Raw genomic sequence first — 26,968 nt, forward strand, 5'->3', positions numbered from 1 at the left:
AAAAACTCTGACCGAAGGAAACTAAAGCAGAGAAAGAAATACGATGCCTACATTGTTGAAGTCATTCTTGAGAATACATTAACTTCTCCACCAAAGCCACACCACTGCAGCCATTTCTGTGCAGCTGCTTTAAACTGTGTCATGCTTCCATCCTCTCATGTGACAGGATAGAAACATTGGAGACTGGTTCGGCGTTCTTTAAAAGAAAGAAAAGGAGACTCTGAACCATGTATACAATAGCCTATAGCTAAGTAGGTTATCTTTCAGCCAAGATATTTTCTATAGCCTCTTACTGTAGCCATGAGAACTAAACGACTCGTCTTCTGATTCAGATTTTTGTATAGCTGTTGTGACACTCGTAAAATACTGAAATGAACAGACTCACTTTTCATAAACTGTGTATACACCTTATACAACACAATACGTATTTATTTACACGGCGCGTTTACCACAGCCGCAGCTGTAACAAAGCGCTTTACAGAATAGTTATATAGTTAAATAGTTAATAAGATGGAGCATCTATTGATGAATAAAGAGATTGGTTCACTTTTCCTGTCCCATGTAAATCCGCTTCAATTACAAGCAGCGACTCTCAGTTCCAAGTACGCATCGGCGCTCCACGCCGATGCTCCTCTTGCCTCAGCCCCACCGGCTCTCCATCCAGCGCACCAATGCAGACTGTCTAAAAGCGCCGACATCTCCGCTGAACAAAACGAGGCAGAGAAAAATGCTGCCCCATTACAGGTGCAAAAAAACATAAATCCAGCAGCAACATCAAATAGTGCCGACGTTCCCAAAGCTGATATGCGCGTGCTGCCGAGAAGGCGCAACCACCAAGTATAGAATCTTCTCGTTTGACGACTGCCATGGCCAAAACGAAAACTGTCCACAACGGGTCCACAAGAAGCACAACAAACACCATATGACGAAACAACAACCGATATCACACAGTGTCGTCTCGCTGTGTCGGGTACGATCGCTGTCAGTGAACCAACCAACAAGAATACACAATCAAACTATGTGAAAACATCTCTGACAAGCTCTAAATTTCGGCTAGCAAGTTGCTACGGTATACGAGCTACGCATCTTAAACAGGCATAGATTGTCTGTTGAATGTGTTATTTTTTGCAGGACCAACTTGGTCGATTTAGAACATTCTTGGGAGGAAAATAAAACAGCAGCAGTCGTATAGCAGTGGACTGAATTGGAGTCAATTAAAGACGCAAGCAAGGAGCTAGCATGTATATACAGCAAGACGCATTTTTGTTGACTGGTACAGTCAACGTGAGAGCAAATTCACCTGTGGAATCTCAAACGAAAGCCGACTACACTGCAATACTCGGGCAAAGGGAAGTATCGGAAGCCGTTCCCTTGAAAATCATCTGCAGAAGCTCATTGTTTACACTGACGAGTATTCTTGGTTGACTTCTGTACCATTTGAAAATCGAGTTACGAAGGCATGTTAGAAATATTGACCTCTACAATGGAAGGAACACATTTCTTTTGGCCCATTCATTCATTCATCTTCCGAGCCGCTTGATCCTCACTAGGGTCGCGGGGGGTGCTGGAGCCTATCCCAGCTGTCTTCGGGCAGTAGGCGGGGGACACCCTGAATCGGTTGCCAGCCAATCGCAGGGCACACAGAGACGAACAACCATCCACGCTCACACTCACACCTAGGGACAATTTTTAGAGTGTTCAATCAGCCTGCCATGCATGTTTTTGGAATGTGGGAGGAAACCGGAGCACCCGGAGAAAACCCACGAAGGCCCGGGGAGAACATGCAAACTCCACACAGGGAGGCCGGAGCTGGAATCGAACCCGGTACCTCTGCAGTGTGAAGCCGATGTGCTAACCACTGGACTACCGGGCCGCCTCTTTTGGCCCAATAATGTGTTAATAATGTGTAAAAACTAACTCCATGAACAATGTTTTGGTTATTTTGGTTGTTTAATTCCAATATAATGAGAAAAAAAGACGGTAACCGGTATAAGGAGGACATAAGTATAAGGCAGGGGTGTCCAAACTTTTTGCCAAGGGGGCCAGATTTTATGTGGTAAAATGTCGGGGGGCCGACCTTGGCTGACATTCTTTACATTGAACAACAATATTGTTCAACAAATTTTAGTAAGCCAGTCTGTTTCACATTTCCATTTTAATTTTAATTTCAACAATCTTAAGAATTTCTTTTGGTTCATTTGAAACAGGAATTTGAAATATGACACATCAGTCAATATAAACACGGAGTGATGTCTTGTTAACTCGTCAGTGATGCCCTCTAGTGTCTAAATGCTATTACTCATTTAGTGAATGCTATTACTCATTTAGCCACTAGAGGGAAGCAGTACTCTATGAAACATCACTCACCAGTCTACGAGACCTCAGTCAATGCAACACGTGTTCCATTGCGCCCAACCTGCGGGCCAGACGGCACTGATTTTATGACAGGGGCCGAGGGCCGGATGAAATTCGACCGCGGGCCGGATTTGGCCCGCGGGCCGGACTTTGCACACGCCTGGTATAAGGTATATGGACAAAATGAATAACCAAGCAATTCCATAATAGCAGGGTTGTTGGTTCAACAAAAAAAAAGCAAACTATATTACAAAATTGTACAACTCTACATGAAAAGTTGCAACACCACACATAAACTTAGCTAAACATGGGATTGTGTAAATACATTCACATGAGGGTACTCACCACTTTCGCTCTTCTCAATCACGTCCACTGTCTCGCCGGCTTTGAGGTTGATCTCAGAGTTCTCCTGTCTTTCGTAGTTGGCCACAGCCACATACTGCTCCAGTACCATAGGCTCCAAGCTGTCAATCCCTGGGCGGAAGAAACACTCCGTCAACCACCTGCCCGCTTTGACAGATGGCAAACACCCGCCGCTGCTTCCAACTGCATTCCTGCCTCTGTGGACCCGGTATGCTGCCATCAGACGACCCCTGCACTCTGTCACCGCGTATCCTCAATAGCCGAGTGCGAGACAAACTGTCGATTAGAAGGCATAGTTCCAAAACTTCAGCCATATGGCTGACCTTGCCTGACCGCGATGCACTTGAGGTGCATAAGAAGGGAACAAAACCACAAAAACGAACGCGGCGAGGTTGTTTGTAGGAGTTGCATCTAGGACCTAAAGTGGACTTATGATCAGAACCAAAGATGTAAGATCTACACTAAAAATAAGTAGGACACATTGTTTTGTGGAGAACACTGGCTCGTGAATGGAAAAGCAACAGTGTGGCTAAGAGAAAAGGCCTCCCCTCCACTCCTGCCATCGGGAACCAGTCGCGGACAGAGGGGGGGGGGGGGGGGGGGGGGGAGAAGCACACCAATCATGACACTCGACAATGCTGGCCTTAAATAGAAACATATGAGAGGACTGCAGGGGAGGGAGAGGGACAAGGAAAGAGACTGGGTAGGAGTTTGTCAATAAAAAGAAACGCTTTGAGTTTTTTTTTTTCTTCTACTTTGATTTCTGACCTTTTCACTGAAAGTGTGTGTATATCCGACGACATCAATCTGTTCGGTACAGAAGACATCAATTTAAAATTGTTTTAATAGGTAATCAATCAATTGTATTGATACGAGGAAGTAACCTGTTAGATTCATGCACAGCAGACTACAGTCAACCCTCTTATAAACAAACCCCGTTTATAACGTTTTCACCCCGATAACGTTCACATCACAAGTCCCGATTTCACGTCATTCATTTTCCATTTGCCGATTTTGCTTACAACGACCAGCAGTGAAAATGCCCTCGTCACAATGAACCATGGGAAGCTAACTGCCACCGCGACCTTGCTTATGAACAAAATGGTACAGCGTGGGATTCCCCCCCGTTGCTTAGCAACGCTACTGACCGACTCATCCATCCATCGTTGTACTTCAGGAAACATGGAGCACACGGTGTGAAAACATCTCTGGTCAACGGAAACAAATGTCACTGCTGTCTCTGAAGACTGAAATTGTCTCTCACATTTTGAAAAGGAGTCTCCCAGACAGAGCCCAGCCGGGGACTACGAATCGGCAAAGTCAATGATTTCGACATTCATCCTTAATGGCAACAAAATCATAGCAGAGTTCGAGGCCAACAGACTGAAAGATGATCGTAAACGATTTCGGGGGGGGGGGGGGGGGGGGGCGGCACATCCTGAATAGGAGAAGAGGCGCTTTTCATTTGCTGACCGAATGTTTTCTTCATTGTTGCGGACGTTGTATCGGTCTGTCGTGGTGAAGAAGGAGCTGAGCCAAAGGGCGAAGCTCTCAATTTACCGGTCGATCTACGTCCCAAGCCTCATCTATGGTCACGAGCGATGGGTCGTGACCGAAAGAACGAGATCCCGGTTACAAGCGGCCGAAATGAGTTTTCTCCGCGGGGTGTCCGGGCTCTCCCTTAGAGATAAGGTGAGAAGCTCAGTCATCCGGGAGGGGCTCAGAGTCGAGCCGCTTCTCCTCCACATCGAGAGGAGCCAGATGAGGTGGCTTGGGCATCTGATTCGGATGCCTCCTGAGCGCCTCCACGGTGAGAAGCTCGGTCATCCGGGAGGGGCTCAGAGTCGAGCCGCTTCTCCTCCATATCGAGAGGAGCCAGATGAGGAGGCTTGGGCATCTGATTCGGATGCCTCCTGAGCGCCTCCCCGGTAAGGTGTTCCGGTCATGCCCCACCGGGAGGAGACCCCGAGGAAGACCCAGGACACGCTGGAGAGACTATGTCACCCAGCTTGCCTGGGAATGACTCGGGATCCCCCGGGGAGAGCTGGACGAAGTAGCTAGGGAGAGGGAAGTCTGGGCTTCCCTGCTAAAGCTGTTGCCCCCGCGACCCGGCCCCGGATAAGCGGTAGATGATGGATGGATGGATGGATGGATGGATGGCACAAAATTTCTTGAAATTCAACGAAAAGAAGACGGAGGTGATATTGTTTGGTCCCAGTGGCCGGAGCTGGAATCGAACCCGGTACCTCTGCACTGTGAAGCCGACGTGCTAACCACTGGACTACCGGGCCGCCCTATATATATGTATATGTATATATATATATATATATATCGACATATATATATACACTATGTATATATATGTGTCGAATCTTAGAAAAAAATACTTTTCACTTAGAACAATATCAGTTTCATAAAGCAAGGCAATTTAATGACTATGTAAATGAAAATAATTTATATTGCACACAGCTGAGATTAGCATGCTGCCATGAGCCTCAATCATTCCAGTTTCTCATGTGGCCCTTTTGGAAAATTAACTTCCGACCCTTTTTAATCAACCAATGTGCATGCTAGAGTAGATAACATTGCACGGGCATGTTTAATTTAACCAGATGGGTGAAAGGAGAGGCTGATGACAGTGCATGTTAATTGGATGCCTTGAGAAGGGGTGAAGTGTGAAAAGAAAAAAAGAAAAAGGCTGCAGCTGACAGGGCACACACACATAAACACAGTTGAGCATGCGTTCAACGGTCAGTACGTTCACATGCGTACATTCGTGGAGATACCCGCATAATTTGATTTCTTTCCTTGACCCGTTTCAAATGCATTAGGGTAAATGAAATGATTAAATGTGTAGGGATCCCCACTTTCAGATTGTTTAGCAATGTGACTTTTCCATTTGGTGGTTGGTACAGTCGCTAAATAGGTCACCAATGTTGTTTTTTTCCGCCATTCGTGTACTTTAAGATTCTACTCCTGAGCCTCCAAACTGCTGCAGCATGAACTCAACGAGCACCCAAAGTTTAGTACCTGTCACGTTCCGTGCCTGCCTGCAGGGGGCGGGCTTTCTCCCCGCCGACTGCACACCTGTTACTCATTCGGGATGATTATGCTTCCTTTATTAGGAGACTCCGGCAGTTTACTCACTGCCGGAGAATTCCACGCCGTGCCATATTGCTCTCGTGCTCAATTTCGCTATTTGTTATTTGACTCGTTGCCTTTTTGCCCTACGGCCGATACTCTTGTGATTCGCGTTTTGCCTTTAAGATTTTGTACTTATCGTATTTCCGCCAAATCAGGCCCCCCTTGCGTTTTTTTGTTTTCCGCGAGCGTTCTCAGTTGTTATTTCTTTCTTTGTTATTCCTGGTCCTTATTTGATTAGCGTTTTGTGTTACCGTTTTTCCCTGTCGGGCTCTTTCTGTTTTTTGTCATTAAAGACACCCTTTTGTTTGACAAGATTTTTTCGTTGTCTGCTTTCCGGGGATCCAACCCTTTACTTCCTTGTTCTGCACGGAGCGATCTGTTATCGCTTCGGGCAGAACGTGACAGTACCTGGGAATGTATCCTAAGTCACGGACTTTCTGGCTCCGTTCTCTGCTGTATTACTTGTAATAATAGTATTCATTAACATTTAAGGAAAATCTAGCGGTAGAGCCTGGAGAATATGCAGAAAATTGTTGCTCTACTGTCATGCAACTAAAACCAAACAATGAAAATATGTTCAGATCACATTGTGCAAAAGTATTAAATATTGGACACAAAAATGTGGCAATTAAAATCAGACCAGCGAGTTGTTTTTTTTTTTTAAAGTATTGGAATAATATGGGCATTAAATGCTTACTTGGATCATGCAAACGTACTGATTTGACAAAGACACACAAAGCTACCTGACGCCTCTTTCCTCGGGCCGTCGGTAATGCCGTACATCCATACTGCAGATGTAAAAGAGAACGGAAAAAAAGCAGAGAAATATTATTCAGTCTGACGAAAAAGAAAATGGCCACAGAATGGTCAAGAAAAAGCTAAGCACAAAAAAAGGGGATAGGTTCCTACATCCACTGCTTTAAATGAAGTGATGCACTCAATGAGGGCAGATCACGATACTGTACATAAAAGATGTAGAAGACTAACATCGTCACTAGAAAGATGACAAACTACACTCACATTCTTATCCTTTGTTCAGGCTCAAATTACACAATTCCCTCTCGCCTCATGAATTTGAGTACTCTTCTCTTATTCTCATGTCCCTTTGCTTGGGTTAGCCACTTCTAAAGTAATTGCTCCTTATTCTCTACTGCCTTACTTTCCCTTCTCTCTTTCTTTTTTTTTCCTAAAGTGACATTGAAGCCCCCCCATACAGGAAATTATTTTTGAAAGTAGACGAAAGACTATTTCAAGAAAGATGGGAGGGAGTAGACTTGTTTGTGCTTCAAGGAGAAAAAAACGGCATGTTTTTTACGTTGACGGTTTCAGTTGTCAAAGACTAAGATAAGATAAGATAAGATAAGATAAGATAAGATAAGATAAGATAAGATAAGATAAGATAAGATCAGATATCCTTTATTCGTCCCACACTGGGGAAATTTACAGCCTCCAGGAGCAAGAATGTATGTAAACAGGTTGGCATTTCGACACAAAACACGGCGCTAAGTACGCTAAAGCTAGCCTTGAAGAAAAGCAACAAACTGCGGCTGCGGCAAAATGAATTTACAAAATCCACAGCCAAAAGCAAAGCAGCACTGAAAGCGAGCTTTATTGTGACTGAAAAAAAAATGCTCACACTTCCAAGTCTCTTTCAGAAAGAGAATTTTTGGAGCAGTGCATGTTAAAGATCTGTGAGCAGGTGTGTCCTGAACACTTACAGACTTTTAAAAACGTGAGTTTATCAAGAAACACCATCTCGGACTGAGTTAAGGAACGAGCAGAAAATCTTGCAACACGGCTTGCCGATGAGACACGCTGCTACACAGCTTTTTCATTAGCTGTTGGTGAACGCACAGATAACACAGAGGATCCGAGTGTTGTGTTTAAGGATGGGCGGCATCCCCTCTTTCAAAAACCTAAGACAGGCATGTCCAAAGTCCGGCCCGCGGTCGAATTTCATCCGGCCCTCGGCCCCTGTCATAAAATCAGTGCCGTCTGGCCCGCAGGTTGGGCGCAATGGAACACGTGTTGCATTGACTGAGGTCTCGTAGACTGGTGAGTGATGTTTCATAGAGTACTGCTTCCCTCTAGTGGCTAAATGAGTAATAGCATTCACTAAATGAGTAATAGCATTTAGACACTAGAGGGCATCACTCACGTGTTTATATTGACTGATATGTCATATTTCAATTGATCCTTGCAGTTGTGGATATGTGTATTGCTTGTTCATTTCCCCGTTGTTCGAGTCAAAGATTTTGTGACTATTGAAAAGTCATGGTGATACATTTTATGTTTCAAATCAATCAATTTGCACTCAGGAGACTTCTGTTTAAGAAAAAGTCAAGTGAATAAGCAGTTGCATGTGATATACCGGTTTCAAATGAACCAAAAGAAATTCTTACGATTGTTGAAATTAAAATAAAAATGGAAATGTGAAACAGACTGGCTTACTAAAATTTGTTGAACAATATTGTTGTTCAATGTAAAGAATGTCAGCCAAGGTGGGCCCCCCGACATTTTACCACATAAAATCTGGCCCCCTTGGCAAAAAGTTTGGACACCCCTGAACTAAGAACTTGACCATTTGTCACCCGAGTCAACCTTTATTTTGTTATTTATATTCGATTACATATTGTTAATTTGCAGCTTCTGCTGCAATTATTTGCAATTTGCATGTTTTGTATGTAGATTTGTATGAGGATTTTTGATGACAGATGACAAATTAAAAGTATTTGTTATAATAGAGCAATAGGAAAAGGAGTAGGAGTAGATTTTATATTGTTATATTATTTATATATTAATATATATAATTAATATATATTAATATAATATATATTAATTATATATAAATATTATTATAATTATAATTATAAATATTAATATAATTAATATATATATATATATATTATATTATATATATTAATTATAAATTACACCTGGCTTTGAAGGCAGCTATTTTGCTGATGTGGCCCTCGGTGAAAATGAGTTTGACACCACTGTTCTACCATAATGGAAATGTGTTTGAGCGGTCCTATCTTGCACAGATGTACAAACCCGATGCCAATTAAGTTTGGGACGTTGTGTAAAACAGAGATAAAAACAGAATATTGATTTGCATGTATGTGGCAAGGCCAAAATAAATAACATTGAATGCTCGTCACCTTCGAACCCTCAGGCAGCATCAAAAACTGACATCAATGTGTAAAAGATATAATGAGCTAAAGGAACACTTCAGAAAACCGATTTCATCAACAATACTCAGAAAAGCCGCCAGCTTCCCCGGGCCCGAGATGTACCGTATTTTCACGACCATTCGGCGCAGTCTCATTATTGGGTGCCATTTCTGTATTTGACACATAGACAAAACGCACTGTATGATTGGGCGCAGTTTTAAAGTGGTAAAACATACGCCAGCTTATAAACGTACGGCATGCATGCGCGCACGCTAAAAACACGTTAGCTTGAAGCATACGGTAGCATGCCAAGACATACAGATACAAGCTAAAAACACGTTTTTAAAAAAGGCAACGGAAGCAAAACTGAGTTCCGTTGTATTTTATTTAGCCATCGTACAATGTACTCACGTTTTTCGATCAATCATCACCCAGAAATCCAAAGTCCTCATCCTCTGTATCAGAATCGAGTACCGGTAATCCATCAAAAACGCCGTTTTCCCTCTCGTTGTCAGAGTCACTCTCATTGCCATGCGGCTCCACAAAAATGATGCCGGCTTTGCCAAAAATTCGAACAACAGTGCAAGCAGACACGCTCGTCCAAGCAGCCACAATCCATTCGCAAATTGTGGCGTAAACCGCCCAGCGCTGCCTCTCACTCTTTGTAAAGTTGTGTTTGCCATCGATCATCCATTGTTCCCATGCCGTTGGCAACTTTACTTTGAACGCCCGGTTGGTGCCGATGTCCAGCGGTTGGAGTTCTCTAGTCAAGCCTCAGAGTTCATTTGCTTGACTTGGTTTTTCACCGCTGCTGTGAGATGGGCACGCATGCCAAAAGCATAACCGATGGCTTGAAGTTTGAACTGAGCTTCGTAGGCGTGCCTCTTTGTCGAATTTATTTTTGGTGGTTCTTAGAAACCAAAACCGAAGTTGTTTTGGCAATAATGCACCTAGCCACACTGTATACAGGTGTTGGTACATGCTTGGGGCGTCCCTTTATCGTCCACTTACACGCTCACCCTTCACTCATTGGCGGACTTCTCCCCCGCATGCCTGTCCTCTCTCACGTCTGCCTTCTCTCTCTCTATCTCTCTCCATATATGTATATATACACGCCCACTGATTGGCCGACTTCTTTGCCGCATGCCTGTCCACAGTCACTTCCGCCTTTTCTGTATATAAACAGCGTGTCGGCTGTCAGTCAGGTTTTGGAACTCAGCGCATACACAAGACACTCCGCATTATAAGGCGTCCTGTCCATTTTGGAGAAAATTTAAGACTTTTAATGGCGCTTTATAGTTGTGAAAATACGGTAGTTCAAATGTCAAATTGTTTTTGGAAATTGTGGGATGCCGTGTCCTCCGGACCAAAGAGGAAAAGAAGCATTCGGACTCTTATGGGCCCAGATCAAAGTTCAAGATCAAAGGCCGTGATGGTATGGGGTTGTGTTAGTGCCAGTGGCATTGCTAATTAAAACTCTGTGAAGGCACCATTAATGCTGACAGGTACACACAGCTTTTGAAGAAACTTCTGCTGCCATCCTCGCTATGTCTTTGTCATGGACGCCACTGCTTATTTCAGCAAGATCATGCCCAACCACATTCTGCACGTTACACCTACCCTGACCCAGCAGCTTTAAGGATGTAAATAAAATGTTATGAAAAAACAATTACTGTACTTACCGAAATATAACTCTCAGTTTTTTTCATAGTTTACTCTGGAGCGATTTATGTGTGAAATTATTAACACATTATTGTATCCTTTCACGTGTTGTTTTCACATGAAACCGCAAGAGGGCGCTGTAGGACTGCGTTGATGATTTCAACATTGGGGGTAACTTAAAATAATACGACCGGTACTGAATATAAAACAATTGAGAAGGGCTGAAGAAAAATGGAACCGAAGAGAAAAAAAAGCAGCTTTAAGGATGTAAATAAAATGTTATGAAAAAAAAATTACTGTATTTTCCCAAATATAACTCTCAGTTTTTTTCATAGTTTACTCTGGAGCGATTTATGTGTGAAATTATTAACACATTATTGTATTATTTCACGTGTTGTTTTCACATGAAACCGCAAGAGGGCACTGTAGGAATGTGTTGATGATTTCAACATTGGCGGTAACTTAAAATAATACGACCGGTACTGAATATAAAACAATTGAGAAGGGCTGAAGAAAAATGGAACGGAAGAAAAAAAATCATATTCTGCACATTACAGGTGCAAGTAGCAAAATACGCAGGTAAACGAGCAGCAGAAAAAAAGCAAAAACACAAACCCAATGTCTCACCGTGGAAGAAATAAAAATATACATACGCAAGCAATAATTGCCCGTGGCATGCATAAAAGAGCGGATTGAGATTCGTGAATCTTGAAGCTTAATGTCACATGTTTTTTATCTACAGAATTTTTGAGAAAGAGATCACGAAAGTGACATAAGGAAAGGAAGTGTGAAGAAAAACAGGTGACTTACCCGACTTGCGCTTGGAGCCATAGTCCCTGAAGGGATAGCAGCACAAAAGCGACATGGTTAGTGATCGGAGATGCCACTTGGTCAACAACAATCTCTGCTTTCACTTGTTTCTAACAGCCCGTAAACACAAATATTGGTCACTAAGTTGCCATGAAGTCTCCCTGCATGTGTTCAAGGAAAAGACTGGCTAATGATGGGGAGGGAGGGTTGACTTTCGCCACCCGCCCGGACCCTTCGCAACGTACGCAGTCACGTGACATCAAAGGGCTCCATCAACTTCTTCCTCTCTTTCTTCTACCGTTGCCGAGTCAAAGAAGACAACCTTTCCCCATATTTGCAACCAGCAGGATCCGTTTAAACTGCCTTGCTTAATGGGATTACAGCACATGGATAAACGACAGGCGCAAATGTGTGGCTTTTGCTTTGCTTTGCTTTGCTCAACGCCAACTTTTGGACTCAGGCTGCATAATTGAGTTAAGGGATGGAGGAAGCGAGGTTCTATTTATAGAAGCAAAGACCCTGCAATCTATCCATTGTCACTCCCCATTTACTGGGAGTACATTTCCTCTATCCCCCAGAGACCAATCAAAAACCATCATCTCACCTCCAATGAAGCCATGACACCCCACTGCAGTACAGCTGAATTTGTGAAACTGTGTGTGTGTGTGTGTGTGTGTATATATATATATATATATATAATATATATATATATATATATATATATATATATATATAAGGGCGGCCCGGTTGTCCAGTGGTTAGCACGTTGGCTTCACAGTGCAGAGGTACCGGGTTCGATTCCAGCTCTGGCCTCCCTGTGTGGAGTTTGCATGTTCTCCCCTGGCCAGTGTGGGTTTTCTCCGGGTGCTCCGGTTTCCTCCCACATTCCAAAAACATTGCGTGGCAGGCTGATTGAACACTCTAAATTGTCCCTGGGTGTGAGTGCGAATGGTTGTTCGTTTCTGTGTGCCCTGCGATTGGCTGGCAACCGATTCAGGATGTCCCCCGCCTACTGCCCGAAGACAGCTGGGATAGGCTCCAGCACCCCCCCGCGGCCCTAGTGAGGATCAAGCGGCTCGGAAGATGAATGAATGAATGAATATATATATATATAATATATATAAAATGTTTTATGAATGTGCATATAAATTTTTGTACTGTCTCTAAAACATCCCCGTTCACATCAATTGATTGGCTGCAAATGTAGGAAAAAGTGATAAAATCATCAATGCTGAATTAGCGTAGACGTCAAAGGAGGACAAAGTCTTCATACTGTAGCGACAGGACCTTAGAAATCATGTGTAAAAGACCACACCTGCCTTTATTTTCAATTCACGGCGCTATCAGCTGTATTTCTCTGACTGCCTGTGTGACTGTCTACAAATTACAGATTTAGATATGCCACCCATATATATGTGGCACAAATCATCTTCCATCAAAAAAGAGATTTTCATTCGAATTGCTGTGGTAGACCAGTACTTGCTGCGGCATAAAATGTGATCTGTCATTATGGAGTAATAGGAGACGTTTCTTGACATAAATACTCACAATCAATGAAAACCTCTAAAATAGAATGGCATAATTTAAATGTCTTCTTCGTGAAATATTACTGCAGAATATCATTGTAGAATGTTTTTGTGGGGAGCCAATCCTCGTACTGCATGGTAAACAGATACTGGATGGAGGTTTCTCAACATTTTTGGAAGAATTTTTCTGGTTTTAAAACAAAAAATGCATCTAAATGGGTGTCAGTTAGATGTGGATTTTCGCTTTTCGTGGGCCAGCATGGTGGGAAGGAGTTATTTCATGGTTATTGCAAGTTTTGGATCTGATCGAATGGCTATGACATTTGGGGTCCATCAAGGGTCAGTTCTTGGTCCACTTTTGTTCAGCCATCATATTCTACTCTAGGACATATGATACACAGTTATTCTAGAAGTGTCATTACAGAAACTCAAAATATTGAAATTGATTATTACCAATAATCAAATTTGGGTGGCATTTTATTTAGTATTTTTCAATCATCTTTATATTTTTGACAATATCTATAAATTTAGTTTCCTGCTCTTAATTGTGAATGCATACTTGATGGTTTTAAATGCTCCTGAAATGAAGTGCTGCTTGACGAGCCTATACCGTCTTATGTTAATGTATGTGACGTCACTGAAGGCCTAAGGTTGAAATGCCCGCCACTGATTTTGGACTATTCCTGTATCTGGCTGCCTCAATCACCATCTGTCTTCATCCATCACCCTATGATCTGATGCATCTGTCCAGCAGAAGAATAAACCCTTTATCGTGACCTCTCCTCCCAGCCCTGTGTGCTTGCCACAAGAATATGCTTCATTGTCAGAAAAGTGGGACAAATAGGGATCAGGACGTGACTCCTTGCCTCACCCCATCCATCTCAAGCCACAGTAGACATGTGACCTCAAACAGAAGGGGAAGAGACAGTATTTGTGTAAAGTGCAACAACCTATAATGTAAGCGCATTACACTGCAAAGAGAGTTTGTATGTAAATTTCACTGTGAAGGTCTTTTACATAAAATAGTGACATTTTATTTTTTGGACTGTTACACCGCTGCTGTTGTGTTGTGGTTCAATCTCCTGACTTGTGTGCTTGGCAGAGGGGCTTCGGTACCCGTCCAGTGACACCAAGTGACAGTGAACGGTTGGCTGTCTCAAAAAGTGCCCTCTGATTGATTGACTGGTGACCAATCCAGAGCATTGAGCACCCTCCACCTGAAGTCAGCAAGGATAGTCTCCAGATCCTCATACAGCATATCAGAAATTGGTGGATGTATTCTAACTACAGATTAGTAAATTATGTTTTTTTGAATGGTCATTTAGTTGTTGTTCATATGGTTTGCATTTTAGACTATTCATCGTATTTATGAGGCATTTTATACTTTACTTCATGTTACTGACTGGATTATTATAATATTACAATGTGCTATAATGCATTAGAGCTGCAACTAACAGTCATTTCATTAATAGTTGAATCTGTAAATGAATCACTTTAAGAAAAAAAAAAGTTTTAATTTACATCCTCTCATTCAAAAACAGGACAGGTTGACAATTTGAAGGTGCAGAAAATGCACACACAAATTACAGTATTTTTTAATTGATTTACAACAGGCGGCCCGGTAGTCCAGTGGTTAGCACGTCGGCTTCACAGTGCAGAGGTACCGGGTTCGATTCCAGCTCCGGCCTCCCTGTGTGGAGTTTGCATGTTCTCCCCCGGGCCTGCATGGGTTTTCTACGGGTGCTTATTGGACGCTCTAAATTGTCCCTAGGTGTGATTGTGAGCGTGGATGGTTGTTCGTCTCTGTGTGCCCTGCGATTGGCTGGCAACTGATCCAGGGTGTCCCCCGCATACTGCCCGAAGACGGCTGGGATAGGCTCCAGCACCCCCCGCGACCCTAGTGAGGATTAAGCGGTTCAGAAAATGGATGGATGGATGATTCACTCCATACCTTGGCAGAAAATGGGCGAAAACGTGCAACACCAGTAAATGATCACCACCACCACCACCATCACCAGTAAAAGAAAATGTTTCATTTTGATAGAACACAAAGGAACCTCCCAAGGCATATTTCCTACAGCGAGTCAGCTTCATACAGAGGCCATGTTTGCTAATTTTGTTGATTGGGGTTAGTTGACCAAATAAAAAATGTAAACCACAATGGCTAGGCAAGAAACCACTAGATGATTAACATTTCATTTAATCTAGGCCTAAGAAAATTAATCGTCAATTGTCTTGATTTTTCCATGTTATGCAAATAGAAGCATCTGCAATACCGGGTGGGAGATAGACTGGAACAAATTTACAGTAAAGCTGTGAGCGTCATCACGTAAATCACTTCATTTGAGTTCCTTTATTTTAATTGATTTTTGGGGGCAGATTCTGGAGTTCAAAGCACTTCTCAGCCGACGTACGCTTCTTACATTGACAAGGCCACAGATAAAGAGGAGCTTGTTCACTGTACACAAAGCAATCAGTGTTGCCATCTTAGCGATTCAGTGACAGTATTTTGTGACTATTCTGAGCCATAATATTTGAAAAAACATGAGTGAGTTTAATTCTCGTGAACAAACAGACAACATGATCACTTCCACAAAGTTTTGCTCATGACAAGAAACGAGCCAAAGTGATTTCTGTTCAGAGTGTACAATGATCAATGGATCCGTCCAAACATTTTGTCCTAGTGACACTGAATCAAGATGGACAGGCATTGTTAAATTAGAACACCCAGATTAAAAGGTTACACTGTATGAAAAAAAACCCCGAAAATAATTTTGTGGTTTAGTAAAAAAAAGAATGGAGCATGAGCAGTGGCCATCTGTATCTCAGGATGCACACTGCATGCACCTATTTGATTTGTATCATAAAAAGCGCATGCCGCACCACCAAACAAAAAACTTTTTTGTTATAGAGTGCAAAAGCATTCCATTGTTCTGCGTGTCACTAAAGGTTGCTGAGATGAATACACCAACAAATATGTATTATTGAAAATAGGAAACTGATTTCAGATGAACTAGGATTTGATAATAAGACTTGTTTTGTCAATAAAAATGATGAAAAAAAATTCATGCCAAAGAACCTTGATCATGATGATGAAATATGTCGTATTGTTGACAAATAAAAACTAAACTAAATGTGCTTTACAGAATAAGAATGCTGCTAAAATGTCTTATTATTTTTGGCCAAAATGAGACATGACGAAATGTTATATCAGCCAAGATCTTGTGTTCCTGTAACATGGCCACAACATTTTCAGACGGAGCATTCGCTTCCCAAGCGATTGCATTGGAGTGACGTCAGTTTGGCTCAGTAAGCAAGCTGTTGTATTTTTCTGTGCTGGCAGGGGGCGCTCCTGCTCAACACAGACAGAGAGCTGAGAATAGGTGGTCTGTAACAAGCTGCGAATGGTTTTAAATTGCTTCCTGCCTGATTCTGGACGAGCCCTTTTTGCAAATATTTTGTCATGAAAATTACATTTTATACTACCAAGACTTTAATGGCCTCTTTAATATCCCCGAATGAATGTATTGCTTATTTCTGCTTCACAGTGCACAGGTACCGGGTTCGATTCCAGCTCCGGCCTCCCTGTGTGGAGTTTGCATGTTCTCCCCGGGCCTGCGTGGGTTTTCTCCGGGTGCTCCGGTTTCCTCCCACATTCCAAAAATATGCATGGCAGGCTGATTGAACACTCTAAATTGTCCCTAGGTGCGAGTGTGGATGGTTGTTCGTCTTTATGTGGCCTGCGATTGGCTCGCAACCGATTCAGGGTGTCCCCCGCCTACTGCCCGAAGACAGCTGGGATAGGCTCCAACACCCCCCGCGACCCTCGTGAGGATCAAGCGGCTTGGAAGATGAATGAATGAATGAATATATATATATACATGCAACTGACTATTTTGTGCGGAGCCATCAAATACATTTCAGATTTTTTAAAAAAGCATTTAAATCAGAAGTTTAAATGTAATAAAATAGATTAAAAAACAAAGACAACTTGAAAACCAAGCCTGTGAATATTTTTACAATGCATTGTAGAATTGAGATTGCAGACAGAGACAGATTGGAAGTGTAATTTGCACGGAAAAAAAAAAAACATAACCATAACAAACAAGCTGCAGCTCCTCCACCAGTTCAAATCTCTTTCTAGTTGGGGATCACCCAAAACTAAATTATCATCACAGCATTGGCCTTCACCTGCTCTGACTGAAGATGGGTCAATAAATGCTTTCACGTGAGCGCACTCACATACAAACATACACTCACATACACACCTCCCACTGGCCTCAAGCTCTGCTGACCACATGCTGTAAGTGTTTAACCCCATCAGTGCCATGCTGGATACTCCTCATATGTTGTGCTACAGTCTCTCCCTTAAGTGAGTGCTATTGATCCCTCCCAGTCGGGGGAATGAAACAGCTTATCCATTAAGGTTCAGTCGGTCTGTCGCCTCTCGGCTACTTACAGCAGGTGGAGAGCAACAGACAGATGAAGAACGAGGAGATGAAGGTAGGGGAGTGAAAAAGAGGAAGAGAAATGTCGGAGGCTGAGAGATATAATGAAAAGAAGATGAGCACGGAAGAAAATTGTCAATGTGGAACAAAATGTCTCATTCACGTTTAATTAATCAGCAATATTTTTTTTTTACTGTTGATGCCAACAATAAGACAACCACTCCAGAAATTGTTGATGCGTTGCCACAGTTGTGTAGTTACTAGCACTCGCGCATCCCCACACTTTTCACGTTCTGTTTCGCTTCATTAACTGAAAATCTCAAGAATTGAATGTGACTCTCCTGTTTGCTAATTAGAACGTGCTGGCACATATTTTTTTTTTATCTTATCAACATGAGGCTGATCAAAATAAATTACCGGTAATCGTACAATTTCTTTGGACCCCTGTGTACTAATCATTCATTTTATTGGTCGACTGTTGCCGGGTAACACATTTTTCCCCCCCGCTACGGCAAAAAGAGCGGAAGTTGTGATTAGTCATACAATCTCATTGGACCTCAGTGAAAGACTCATTCATTTTATTGGTCCATGTTTTTCCCGCGATGGAAAAAATTTTTTAAAAGCTGCTTCATATTACACGCCGCAGTGTTTAAAAAAAATTAGCGGCTTGCAATCCGGAATTTACGGTATATTCAATTTCCTTTAAATAAAAATTTTAGCGTCTTGAATGAACACACTACGTGTCTGTCAGATAAATTACATTGTGAGGTGAGCGCATGAACGCATTATTGATGCTCCAAATATGAGTCTTCATCTCTCACTAACCCTGACATGAAATCACGAAATGATGGAGGAACAAAGAAAACAAAAACAAAAAACATAAATAATGTTTTTTCAAAATGTATTAAACTCGAAATTATTTTAGAAAATGTTAGCTTAAAAATGTATTGATACTAACAAACAAATCATAGAGGGCAAACATGCCATTACAGTTGGCATTCCTTTTAAATCACAGACTGAAATTTGAAGTTTAAGTTTTTTTTGGGGGGGGGGGGTACATACCCCCCGGCCCCCACCCCGCCCTCTGTTTTTAGGATTGGGGCCGTAATTAATTAGTTCAGGACTGTAATTACAGATAATTAAAGAATGTCTATTCTGCTTTGAAGGAAAGCAGGGGATGGAAATCAAAAGGCCAAGAGGACAGGCTAAGGTTGAACAAGAATACTTGGCTGGAGTGCATAAATTAACAGTCTGATGCCTGCGCTCGAGTTGGGAGAAGAGAGTGACCAATTTAAAAAATACCCAAAGGGCATATCTCCTGCTGTTGCAAGTGTCTTACATTATCATATTCCTCAACCCCTCCCCTCCTCACCCTTACACTTCATTAAATGGCCTTGTAACAAATCTGTGAAGTCAGACATGACGCTCTAATGGACTAAAGGTGAAATTCTAGCCGAATCCATCAGCTGACATTGTACTGTAGGTATGCTGCGCGTGTATTTACTGTGACTAACTAGTTGTGGATATGTACAGTATGTATGCATTCAAAAAGACTTGAATGAGTGTAGAAGGTCACTTTAATGAAACATCCATCCATCCATTTTCTGAACCGCTTAATCCTCACTAGGGTCGCGGGGGGTGCTGGAGCCTATCCCAGCCGTCTTCGGGCAGTAGGCGGGGGACACCCTGGATCAGTTGCCAGCCAATCGCAGGGCACACAGAGACGAACAACCATCCACGCTCACAATCACACCTAGGGACAATTTAGAGCGTCCAATAAGCCTGCCATGCATGTTTTTGGAATGTGGGAGGAAACCGGAGCACCTGGAGAAAACCCACGCAGGCCCGGGCAGAACATGTTTAACATAATCCCTCAAATAAAGTCATATTTAAGATTTTTAATGTTGAGACTTTCGTCCAAAAAAACGAAAGGTAAAGCTGCACAATCTGATGAAAAACAGTCAAAGAGCTATATCCAAACAAAATATATCACGGGGGGGGGGAATATGCTCTTGTATTACAATGCAATACAATACAATACATGCTGATTTATTATTAGTGTGGCATCATATTGTTATCTTGACAATTATTTCATCCCCCCCACCGCCCCCACTCCCGGAGCCGCTCGCGTCATGAGAAACAAAAATGCTCTCATCAAAATTTTGCATTTAGGTGAAAAAAAAAATCTTTGCTATGGTTAAAATGAATTTTACCACTAAACTCTCCGCACTTCAACTGCCAGTGATTCCAGCGACGAGGGCACGCATTTCTTTTATGTCAACGACCAAGAAAGTGACTGTCCTGACGCCAAGCCTCAACGTCACAGATGAAGCGTGTCCAGTTGGGATAACGTTCGGTGCAGCTACGCCGACTGACATAATCAAATGTGTGCCATGTTTGTGTATAATATGCACAGGAAGCAACACTCACTCCACGGGGGGGTTGAGGTCCTCAGCTTTTGTCTCAAAGAAGCGTAGCACTTCATCACTCTGTGAAATTTGAGGGGGGAGTCGCACGAGGGCCTAAACAGAGAAGGATGACAGTAAACAACGTAGTTTAGTCAACAGAGTCATTACAATTCAAGTATCACCTTTACAACATTGCTGGAAAATGTCCCATCATCGGTGAGCTATTTTGAGAACGGGCCCACAGGCTAATCGTGAGGTCCTTTTGTGGTGGGCTGACTTAACTTTTGTGTTTTTGGCTGAAGGCTGGCTTGACCGCCGTCAATATAAGATGAGACACCAACTTGAGCGCGGTGAAAACAGCCGCTGTGATCAGTCTCCCATCAGCCGGATGTACAAATGACCGAGAATTTTAAAAAAATAGCTTAGGGTTGAGCATCGTTTGAATTTGAACGATTCTGGTTCCGATCCCGGTTCCAAACGATTCTTCGTTTTGATTTTCTTCGGGGTGTTCAAACTATTGCCCAGAAAAACAAACCATGGAATTGGTTGGCTGGTCTCTCGATGCTATCGACAAAATTTTTTCGACGGAAAGAGCGGGCAGTGGGGAGCCTGCTTGCCCTCCGGGGGGACACTTGCTGCCGGATACGCCCTGGATCCATGGAGAAAGTGGAGACCGGTATGCCTGGCAATACTGTCCGTGGAGGATGTGGAAGACACCTACATTATTGGCCTTTTGAAAACAGGTATGCTGCTCTTTGGTGTTAGCAGTTTCCTGTTCTATCGCAAAATCCAACCGACGGGAGCAGAATTATTGGAAGTGAAGAAGCTGCCGGTCATTCTCGATGGTCCAACACTCAGACTCAAGCGGTGACTGAGCTCAACCGCAATTGCGGTTCTGGAGCGTCTCCGTACGATCGACAACAACATGGAGAAGTTGGAATTCTCGCTTCGAAAAGGAATTGAAGGATTTGGCTGATCGGCGCCAGTGAAGGGATACAGCCACGGACTCAAGGCCACCTGAAATTGTTGGCGGCCGTCCCTCCAAAATTTTCCCTGGATGGAAATACGCATGGAGTCTAGGGCCCCCACCACCACCCCCCTCCTTCTCGGCCATGGACTGATAAGCCGGGACTGTACCAGACAATCACACGCGCATGCACATCCTTATCATCACTGTCTTCATCGCTTCATTCTTTTCCCCCCCGCGACGTGATTCGATAATGCGGAGCGCAACGGTGACCGTGCAGCTGGTCATTTTCGGCCGCGTCCCGGGTAGCCTTCCCATTCATCCTCCCCCTTATACATGTTATGTCTTGTGACTTGTTGTAACTGTCATATGCTTATCTATGTGCTAGGGTCTTTTTTTTTATCCTGGACTTAAATTATCCTCAGAAGAGGATAGTTCGAGCGTGGGGTTTTTTTTCCCCTCTCCCTACCCATCCATCCATCCATCCATCCATCCATCCATCCATCCATCCATCCATCCATCCATCCATCCATCATCTACCGCTTATCCGCGGCCGGGTCGCGGGGGCAACAGCTTTAGCAGGGAAGCCCAGACTTCCCTCTCCCTAGCTACTTCGTCCAGCTCTCCCCGGGGGATCCAGAGTCGTTCCCAGGCAAGCTGGGTGACATAGTCTCTCCAGCGTGTCCTGGGTCTTCCTCGGGGTCTCCTCCCAGTGGGGCATGACCGGAACACCTCACCGGGGAGGCGCTCATGAGGCATCCGAATAAGATGCCCAAGCCACCTCATCTGGCTCCTCTCAATGTGGAGGAGAAGCGGCTCGACTCGGAGCCCCTCCCAGATGACCGAGCTTCTCACCTTATCTCTAAGGGAGAGCCCGGACACCCTGCGGAGAAAACTCATTTCGTCCGTTTGTAACCGGGATCTCGTTCTTTCGGTCACGACCCATAGCTCGTGACCATAGATGAGGGTTGGAACGTAGATTGACCGGTAAATTGAGAGCTTCGCCCTTTGGCTCAGCTCCTTTTTCACCACGACAGACCGATACAACGTCCGCAACTCCCTACCCAGTGTTTTCCTTTCTGAACTCCGACTGTAAATTTCCCCATTGGAGGACAAATAAAGGATATCTTAATTCAAATCACCTCACTCTACCTGCCCCCGCCCTACCCCTGGATTTAGTTCCCATGAACTCCTTCATTCACAGACCAAAAAAAAAGAAACCTTGTCCATAATACTGACTCAACGTACTCGTTTACCACGAATATCAGCACATATTCACTGGTAAAGCCAAACCACAATAGAAGATCCCATTTCCCAGTAACACTCATGGTCTGGCGCTTCTCACAAAAGATATCGGACATGAATGTGGTGTTTTACATTGAAGCTAAGATAAGCTAATGTGAATGAAGAATGTAGAATTCTTTGTTCATATCTGAGCAACATTCCTACTGCATTCATGGCATGTTATGTTATTGAAAGAGCCTTGTGGTTTTGATTGAAGAGCGAGTATGTCCCGATGTAAGTTAAGGCTGGATGAGCTCAGCATCCCCACAATCTCCAGAGAGCAGATGCTTGGAGAACACTGGGTAATTATTCTTCCTCTCTGTGGTTTGCCTCGTCAACAGGATATAAGAAGTAAACAGCGTGACACGCCGATACTGAGTGAGAAAAAAAAACATACACAAAAAAAAAATGGCTCGCGATAGCAACTGTAAACATTACAGTGCTTCGGGTTATTTGCGTATGAATAAGGGGGTCTCTCTCCTAATAAAACCAAAGTTGAGCAGATTACTTTTTTTTATTTTTATTTCAAATGCAACCGATTGTTTTTCAGTATTATTTATTTTGCAATCATTACACATCACATTCACCAAGTTGTTCTGAGATTTTAGACCGATATGATCTTGTATCAAAATCAGTCCATCGATTGTAATTTATGCAAAATCGGTGATGGACTGTAACGTCATAATTTCCATGACCTGTCAATGACGTTGCCAAATAAGCCGTAATAGCAAAAGGAACCTAGTTCATTTCAGGGGTCGTTCTGTGCTAACATTGTGTATGTGAGTCCGATAAGCTAATGTACTATTTTCAGCCTCTCATGTCATGGGAGCGGAAAAAACGTGCACTGGGAGGCGTAAGGTCTGCCTCCGTGCCCTCAACCTTCCAATCACAAGGTCACAGCATTCGTGTAATTTTTCTTTTTGATTCGATAAAAAGTCCCCAAACCTCTTTATTTACCGCCACCCCCCGCCCCGGCCCCAAAAAAAGAACTATGTGTGTTATTTATTAAATTTTGTCATCTCTTTAATTTCAAAATTGCTTTCATTTCTCAGCGCACATGGGTGAACACACATTCAGGCAATTACAGATGCCAGCAGGCAGACGTGTTGCTCGTGTGAACAAACACGGAAAGAGCTCCATTGTTGAACACGGAGACACACTAAAGTTTTGCTCAACAAGGAAATAAAATATGCTGTGGTCGTGCCGAACGTGAGTTGACCTTTTCTGGCGATGCGCTTACATACGTATAAAGTCAGCCTTGGAAAACTAAACAGTGCATTATACAATATTTGCATTATTGCTGCTTTATTGATGAATTCTGTTTTGCAACTGCCTATTGTTGACACTTGTGCAGTCTATCAGTGTAAACACAGCCATATTGGTTATGTGTCGCTTGAAATGCACATGGTTAAAAAAAATAGGATCTTCTTCTACCGCTTATCCGGGGCCGGGTCGCGGGGGCAACAGCTTTAGCAGGGAAGCCCAGACTTCCCTCTCCCTAGCTACTTCTTCCAGCTCTCCCCGGGGGATCCCGAGGCGTTCCCAGGCCAGCTGGGTGACATAGTCTCTCCAGCGTGTCCTGGGTCTTCCTCGGGGTCTCCTCCCGGTGGGACATGCCCGGAACACCTCACCAGGGAGGCGCTCAGGAGGCATCCGAATCAGATGCCCAAGCCACCTCATCTGGCTCCTCTCGATGTGGAGGAGAAGCGGCTCGACTCTGAGCCCCTCCCGGATGACCGAGCTTCTCACCTTATCTCTAAGGGAGAGCCCGGACACCCTGCGGAGAAAACTCATTTCGGCCGCTTGTATCCGGGATCTCGTTCTTTCGGTCACGACCCATAGCTCGTGACCATAGATGAGGGTTGGAATGTAGATCGACCGGTAAATTGAGAGCTTTGCCCTTTGGCTCAGCTCCTTCTTCACCACGACAGACAAAAATAGGATTTGTTCACCAAGTAGACAGTTGGACCCCCATTGTCAAGCCAGCCTAAATGTTTTAAGCACGTACTTGTGTACAGGTGTGAACATACTGCAGATGAATCTTGATTATACGTTCTCAGAATAGCGTCAAATGTTAAAGCTGTGTAAAAAGTCCGAGCACCTTGAAAACTCCGTAATAATTGCTGCTAGAGTCCCATGACTAGAACTTTGTCCAAACCACATGTCCTATGTCTGAAGCATGTGAAAGGACAAGACCGCCATGACCTTTGACCTCGCATAGACTGTTGATACTCCCCAGAGCCAAAGGGGGGGAAACCGAAGGATGTTTACAAAAAAGGTTCCTTTACCCTGCAGTAGTCGTCAATGAAACGCAGTCGCTTCATAGCCACGTCTCGCACATGACTCCTTCGGAAGAGAATTTTGCCTGCATGAAAGCAAAAGGGAGGAAAATCACGGCAGATCAGTAGACAGTTGGCATTTTAACCAAGGAAAGAGAAATGTTAAGATGAATAAACCACTTGCCCCCCCCAAAAAAATTGAGCAAATTAAATCAGGTTTGGCTGAGAGGATGTTTTGAAGTGCATGTAAAACTCAGGCCCTCCCGGAGATGTCAGCAAGGTTTGGTTCTGAGCCCATATGCTCACAACAATATTTACTCCCGCGTGAATGCAAAATGAAGTTAAACAATTGCCTGTACGGTTCATCAAGGTTTTATGATCGCGGAAGTTTGGGCTTTGGAACACTTTATTCCAAACACCATATAATTTATCTAACAATAATTTATCATGGAACAGATTATGGTGACATTTCTACCACTGTATTTGCTTACGTCAGTGTAATAAGCAGAGGTGGCGAAATGCCCTCGACAACTAAACCACCACAAGCGCAATATTGATCACTCCTCCATGTGGGTTGGCATGAGCTTGAATGTCGGGAGACGACTTACGAGAGAGGAGACAAGCATGTGCGGCGTGCCTTGGATCAATGCAAGGAAGTGTACACAGACACACAAATCCATGCGATTCAATGACCCATGCATACATAACCAGACGTTTGGTAAGTGAGCCTCAAACAGATGAATATGGCAGAGCGACAAAATCACTCAAGATGAGAAAAGTCATGCGTGGTCAGCATCCTGTTAGCGGTGATTCGAACGTACACATGTGCAGATCAAACAAGCATCGGTACGGGGCTCATATTGACGCATTCCATCCATCCATCCATTTTCCGAACCGCTTGATCCTCACTAGGGTCGCGGGGGGTGCTGGAGCCAATCCCAGCCGTCTTCGGGCAGTAGGCGGGGGACACCCTGAATCGGTTGCCAGCCAATCACAGGGCACACAGAGACGAACAACCATCCACGCTCACACTCACATCTAGGGACAATTTGGAGTGTTCAATCAGCCTGCCACGCATGTTTTTGGAATGTGGGAGGAAACCGGAGCACCCGGAGAAAACCCACGCAGGCCCGGGGAGAACATGCAAACTCCACACAGGGAAGGCCGGAGCCGGAATCGAACCCGGTACCTCTGCACTGTGAAGCCGACGCGCTAACCACTGGCCTACCGGGCCGTCCATATTGACGCATTGCGCATGCATTATTAATATGGGAGGCTGTTCAGAGAGCAGGCCTATTACCTGGCAGAAATGGAATAATCCTCTTCTTTGGATCTTTTTGTCCACCCTCAATTGGAAACTTGTCAAGTATTTGCATCTGTGAAGAAAAAAAAAAAGCAAAAGAGATATTTTTGCAAGGGTCCATGGCAGAAGATCAAGTTCTGGAAAAGATGAATTAAGTTTAGCATAAACCAGTGCAAACTTCACCGACATGTGTTATTGCATGAAGGATTATGACCATTGATCATAAAATAACCGAAATTAGAGGAATATCCTATTCCAAATACGTCTACGAAAGCAAGCTTACAAACTCAAGAGAGCAATGTCACGATTCCTCATGATTCCCAGTAATGGTTCTTCATTATAAGGTAGTGTATTTTTAAAATGTAGCTTTTACAAAAAAGAAAAAAAAAATCATGTTTTTTTTGGGGGGGGAGATGACCTTGACAAAAAAATGTAGATTTTAATCAACCGTGGAACATACACAGATTCATTTGAACTGCACATGTCTTCGTTCTTCCACGTAATTAGAGCAGCATTGGCAAAAAGGAAAAGTAACAGAAGTTTGTGGGAGTTAAACAAGCTGTCATTTAATCAAAAGGCTCAGCGACACGAACAATTTGGGAGAAGTGCTGACGCTGAAGTTGGAGGATGGCGAGTGATGAGTGACAAAAAAAAAAATGCTGCAGAGGTCAGTGGGTGCAAATGAGTGAATCACGCCTTATTGTGTTTACACCGTTTCACCGCTTCGATAAATCATTTAAAGGAGACATGATTAGCATCCATCCATCCATCCATCCATTTTCCGATCCGCTTATCGTCACAAGGGGTGCAGGGGGGGTGCTAGAGCATATCCCAGCCGTCTCCGGGCAGTAGGCGTGGGACACCTTGAACCGGTTGCCAGCCATTTGCAGGGTATACACAGACAAACAACCATCCACGCTCACACTCACACCTAGGGTCAATTTAGAGTGATCAATAAAGCCTGCCATGCATGTTTTTGGAAACATTTTGGAAAGTGGAGTACCCGGAGAAAACCCACGCAGGCACGGGGTGAACATGCAAACTCCACACAAGGAGGCCGGAGCTGGAATTGAATCCGGTGCCTCTGCACTGTGAGGTCAATGTGCTTACCACTAGACCGCTGGGCAACCCCCCGCACCCCCCCCCCCAAAAAAACAGCAACACAGAGGGTAAATAATGTGTATAATAATTTTTAAAAAACTAAATAAATGGATGTGCCTTGTACATGTTTGTGTGAAATTTTTAT

General features: G+C 43.6%; 1 protein-coding gene across 6 annotated transcripts in view; it reads right to left on the bottom strand.

Annotated features, from left to right (window-relative positions):
- The window catches only part of sh3pxd2aa (SH3 and PX domains 2Aa), a 48,167-nt gene that overhangs the window by 10,537 nt on the left and 10,662 nt on the right, over positions 1 to 26,968 (bottom strand). For 2 of the 6 annotated variants that reach the window (XM_052083760.1, XM_052083758.1), the window contains exons 3-8: positions 25,720 to 25,795; positions 24,429 to 24,505; positions 19,912 to 20,003; positions 11,508 to 11,533; positions 6,606 to 6,650; positions 2,701 to 2,829 (exon numbers count right to left, since the gene is read on the bottom strand). In XM_052083760.1, coding sequence (XP_051939720.1) covers positions 2,701 to 2,829; positions 6,606 to 6,650; positions 11,508 to 11,533; positions 19,912 to 20,003; positions 24,429 to 24,505; positions 25,720 to 25,795 — 445 coding nt within the window. The other 4 variants (XM_052083761.1, XM_052083759.1, XM_052083763.1 and 1 more) reach the window with 3 other exon arrangements.

This window comes from Hippocampus zosterae, chromosome 13, assembly GCF_025434085.1.
Source record: "Hippocampus zosterae strain Florida chromosome 13, ASM2543408v3, whole genome shotgun sequence".
In the NCBI taxonomy this organism is placed as follows: Eukaryota; Metazoa; Chordata; class Actinopteri; order Syngnathiformes; family Syngnathidae; genus Hippocampus; species Hippocampus zosterae.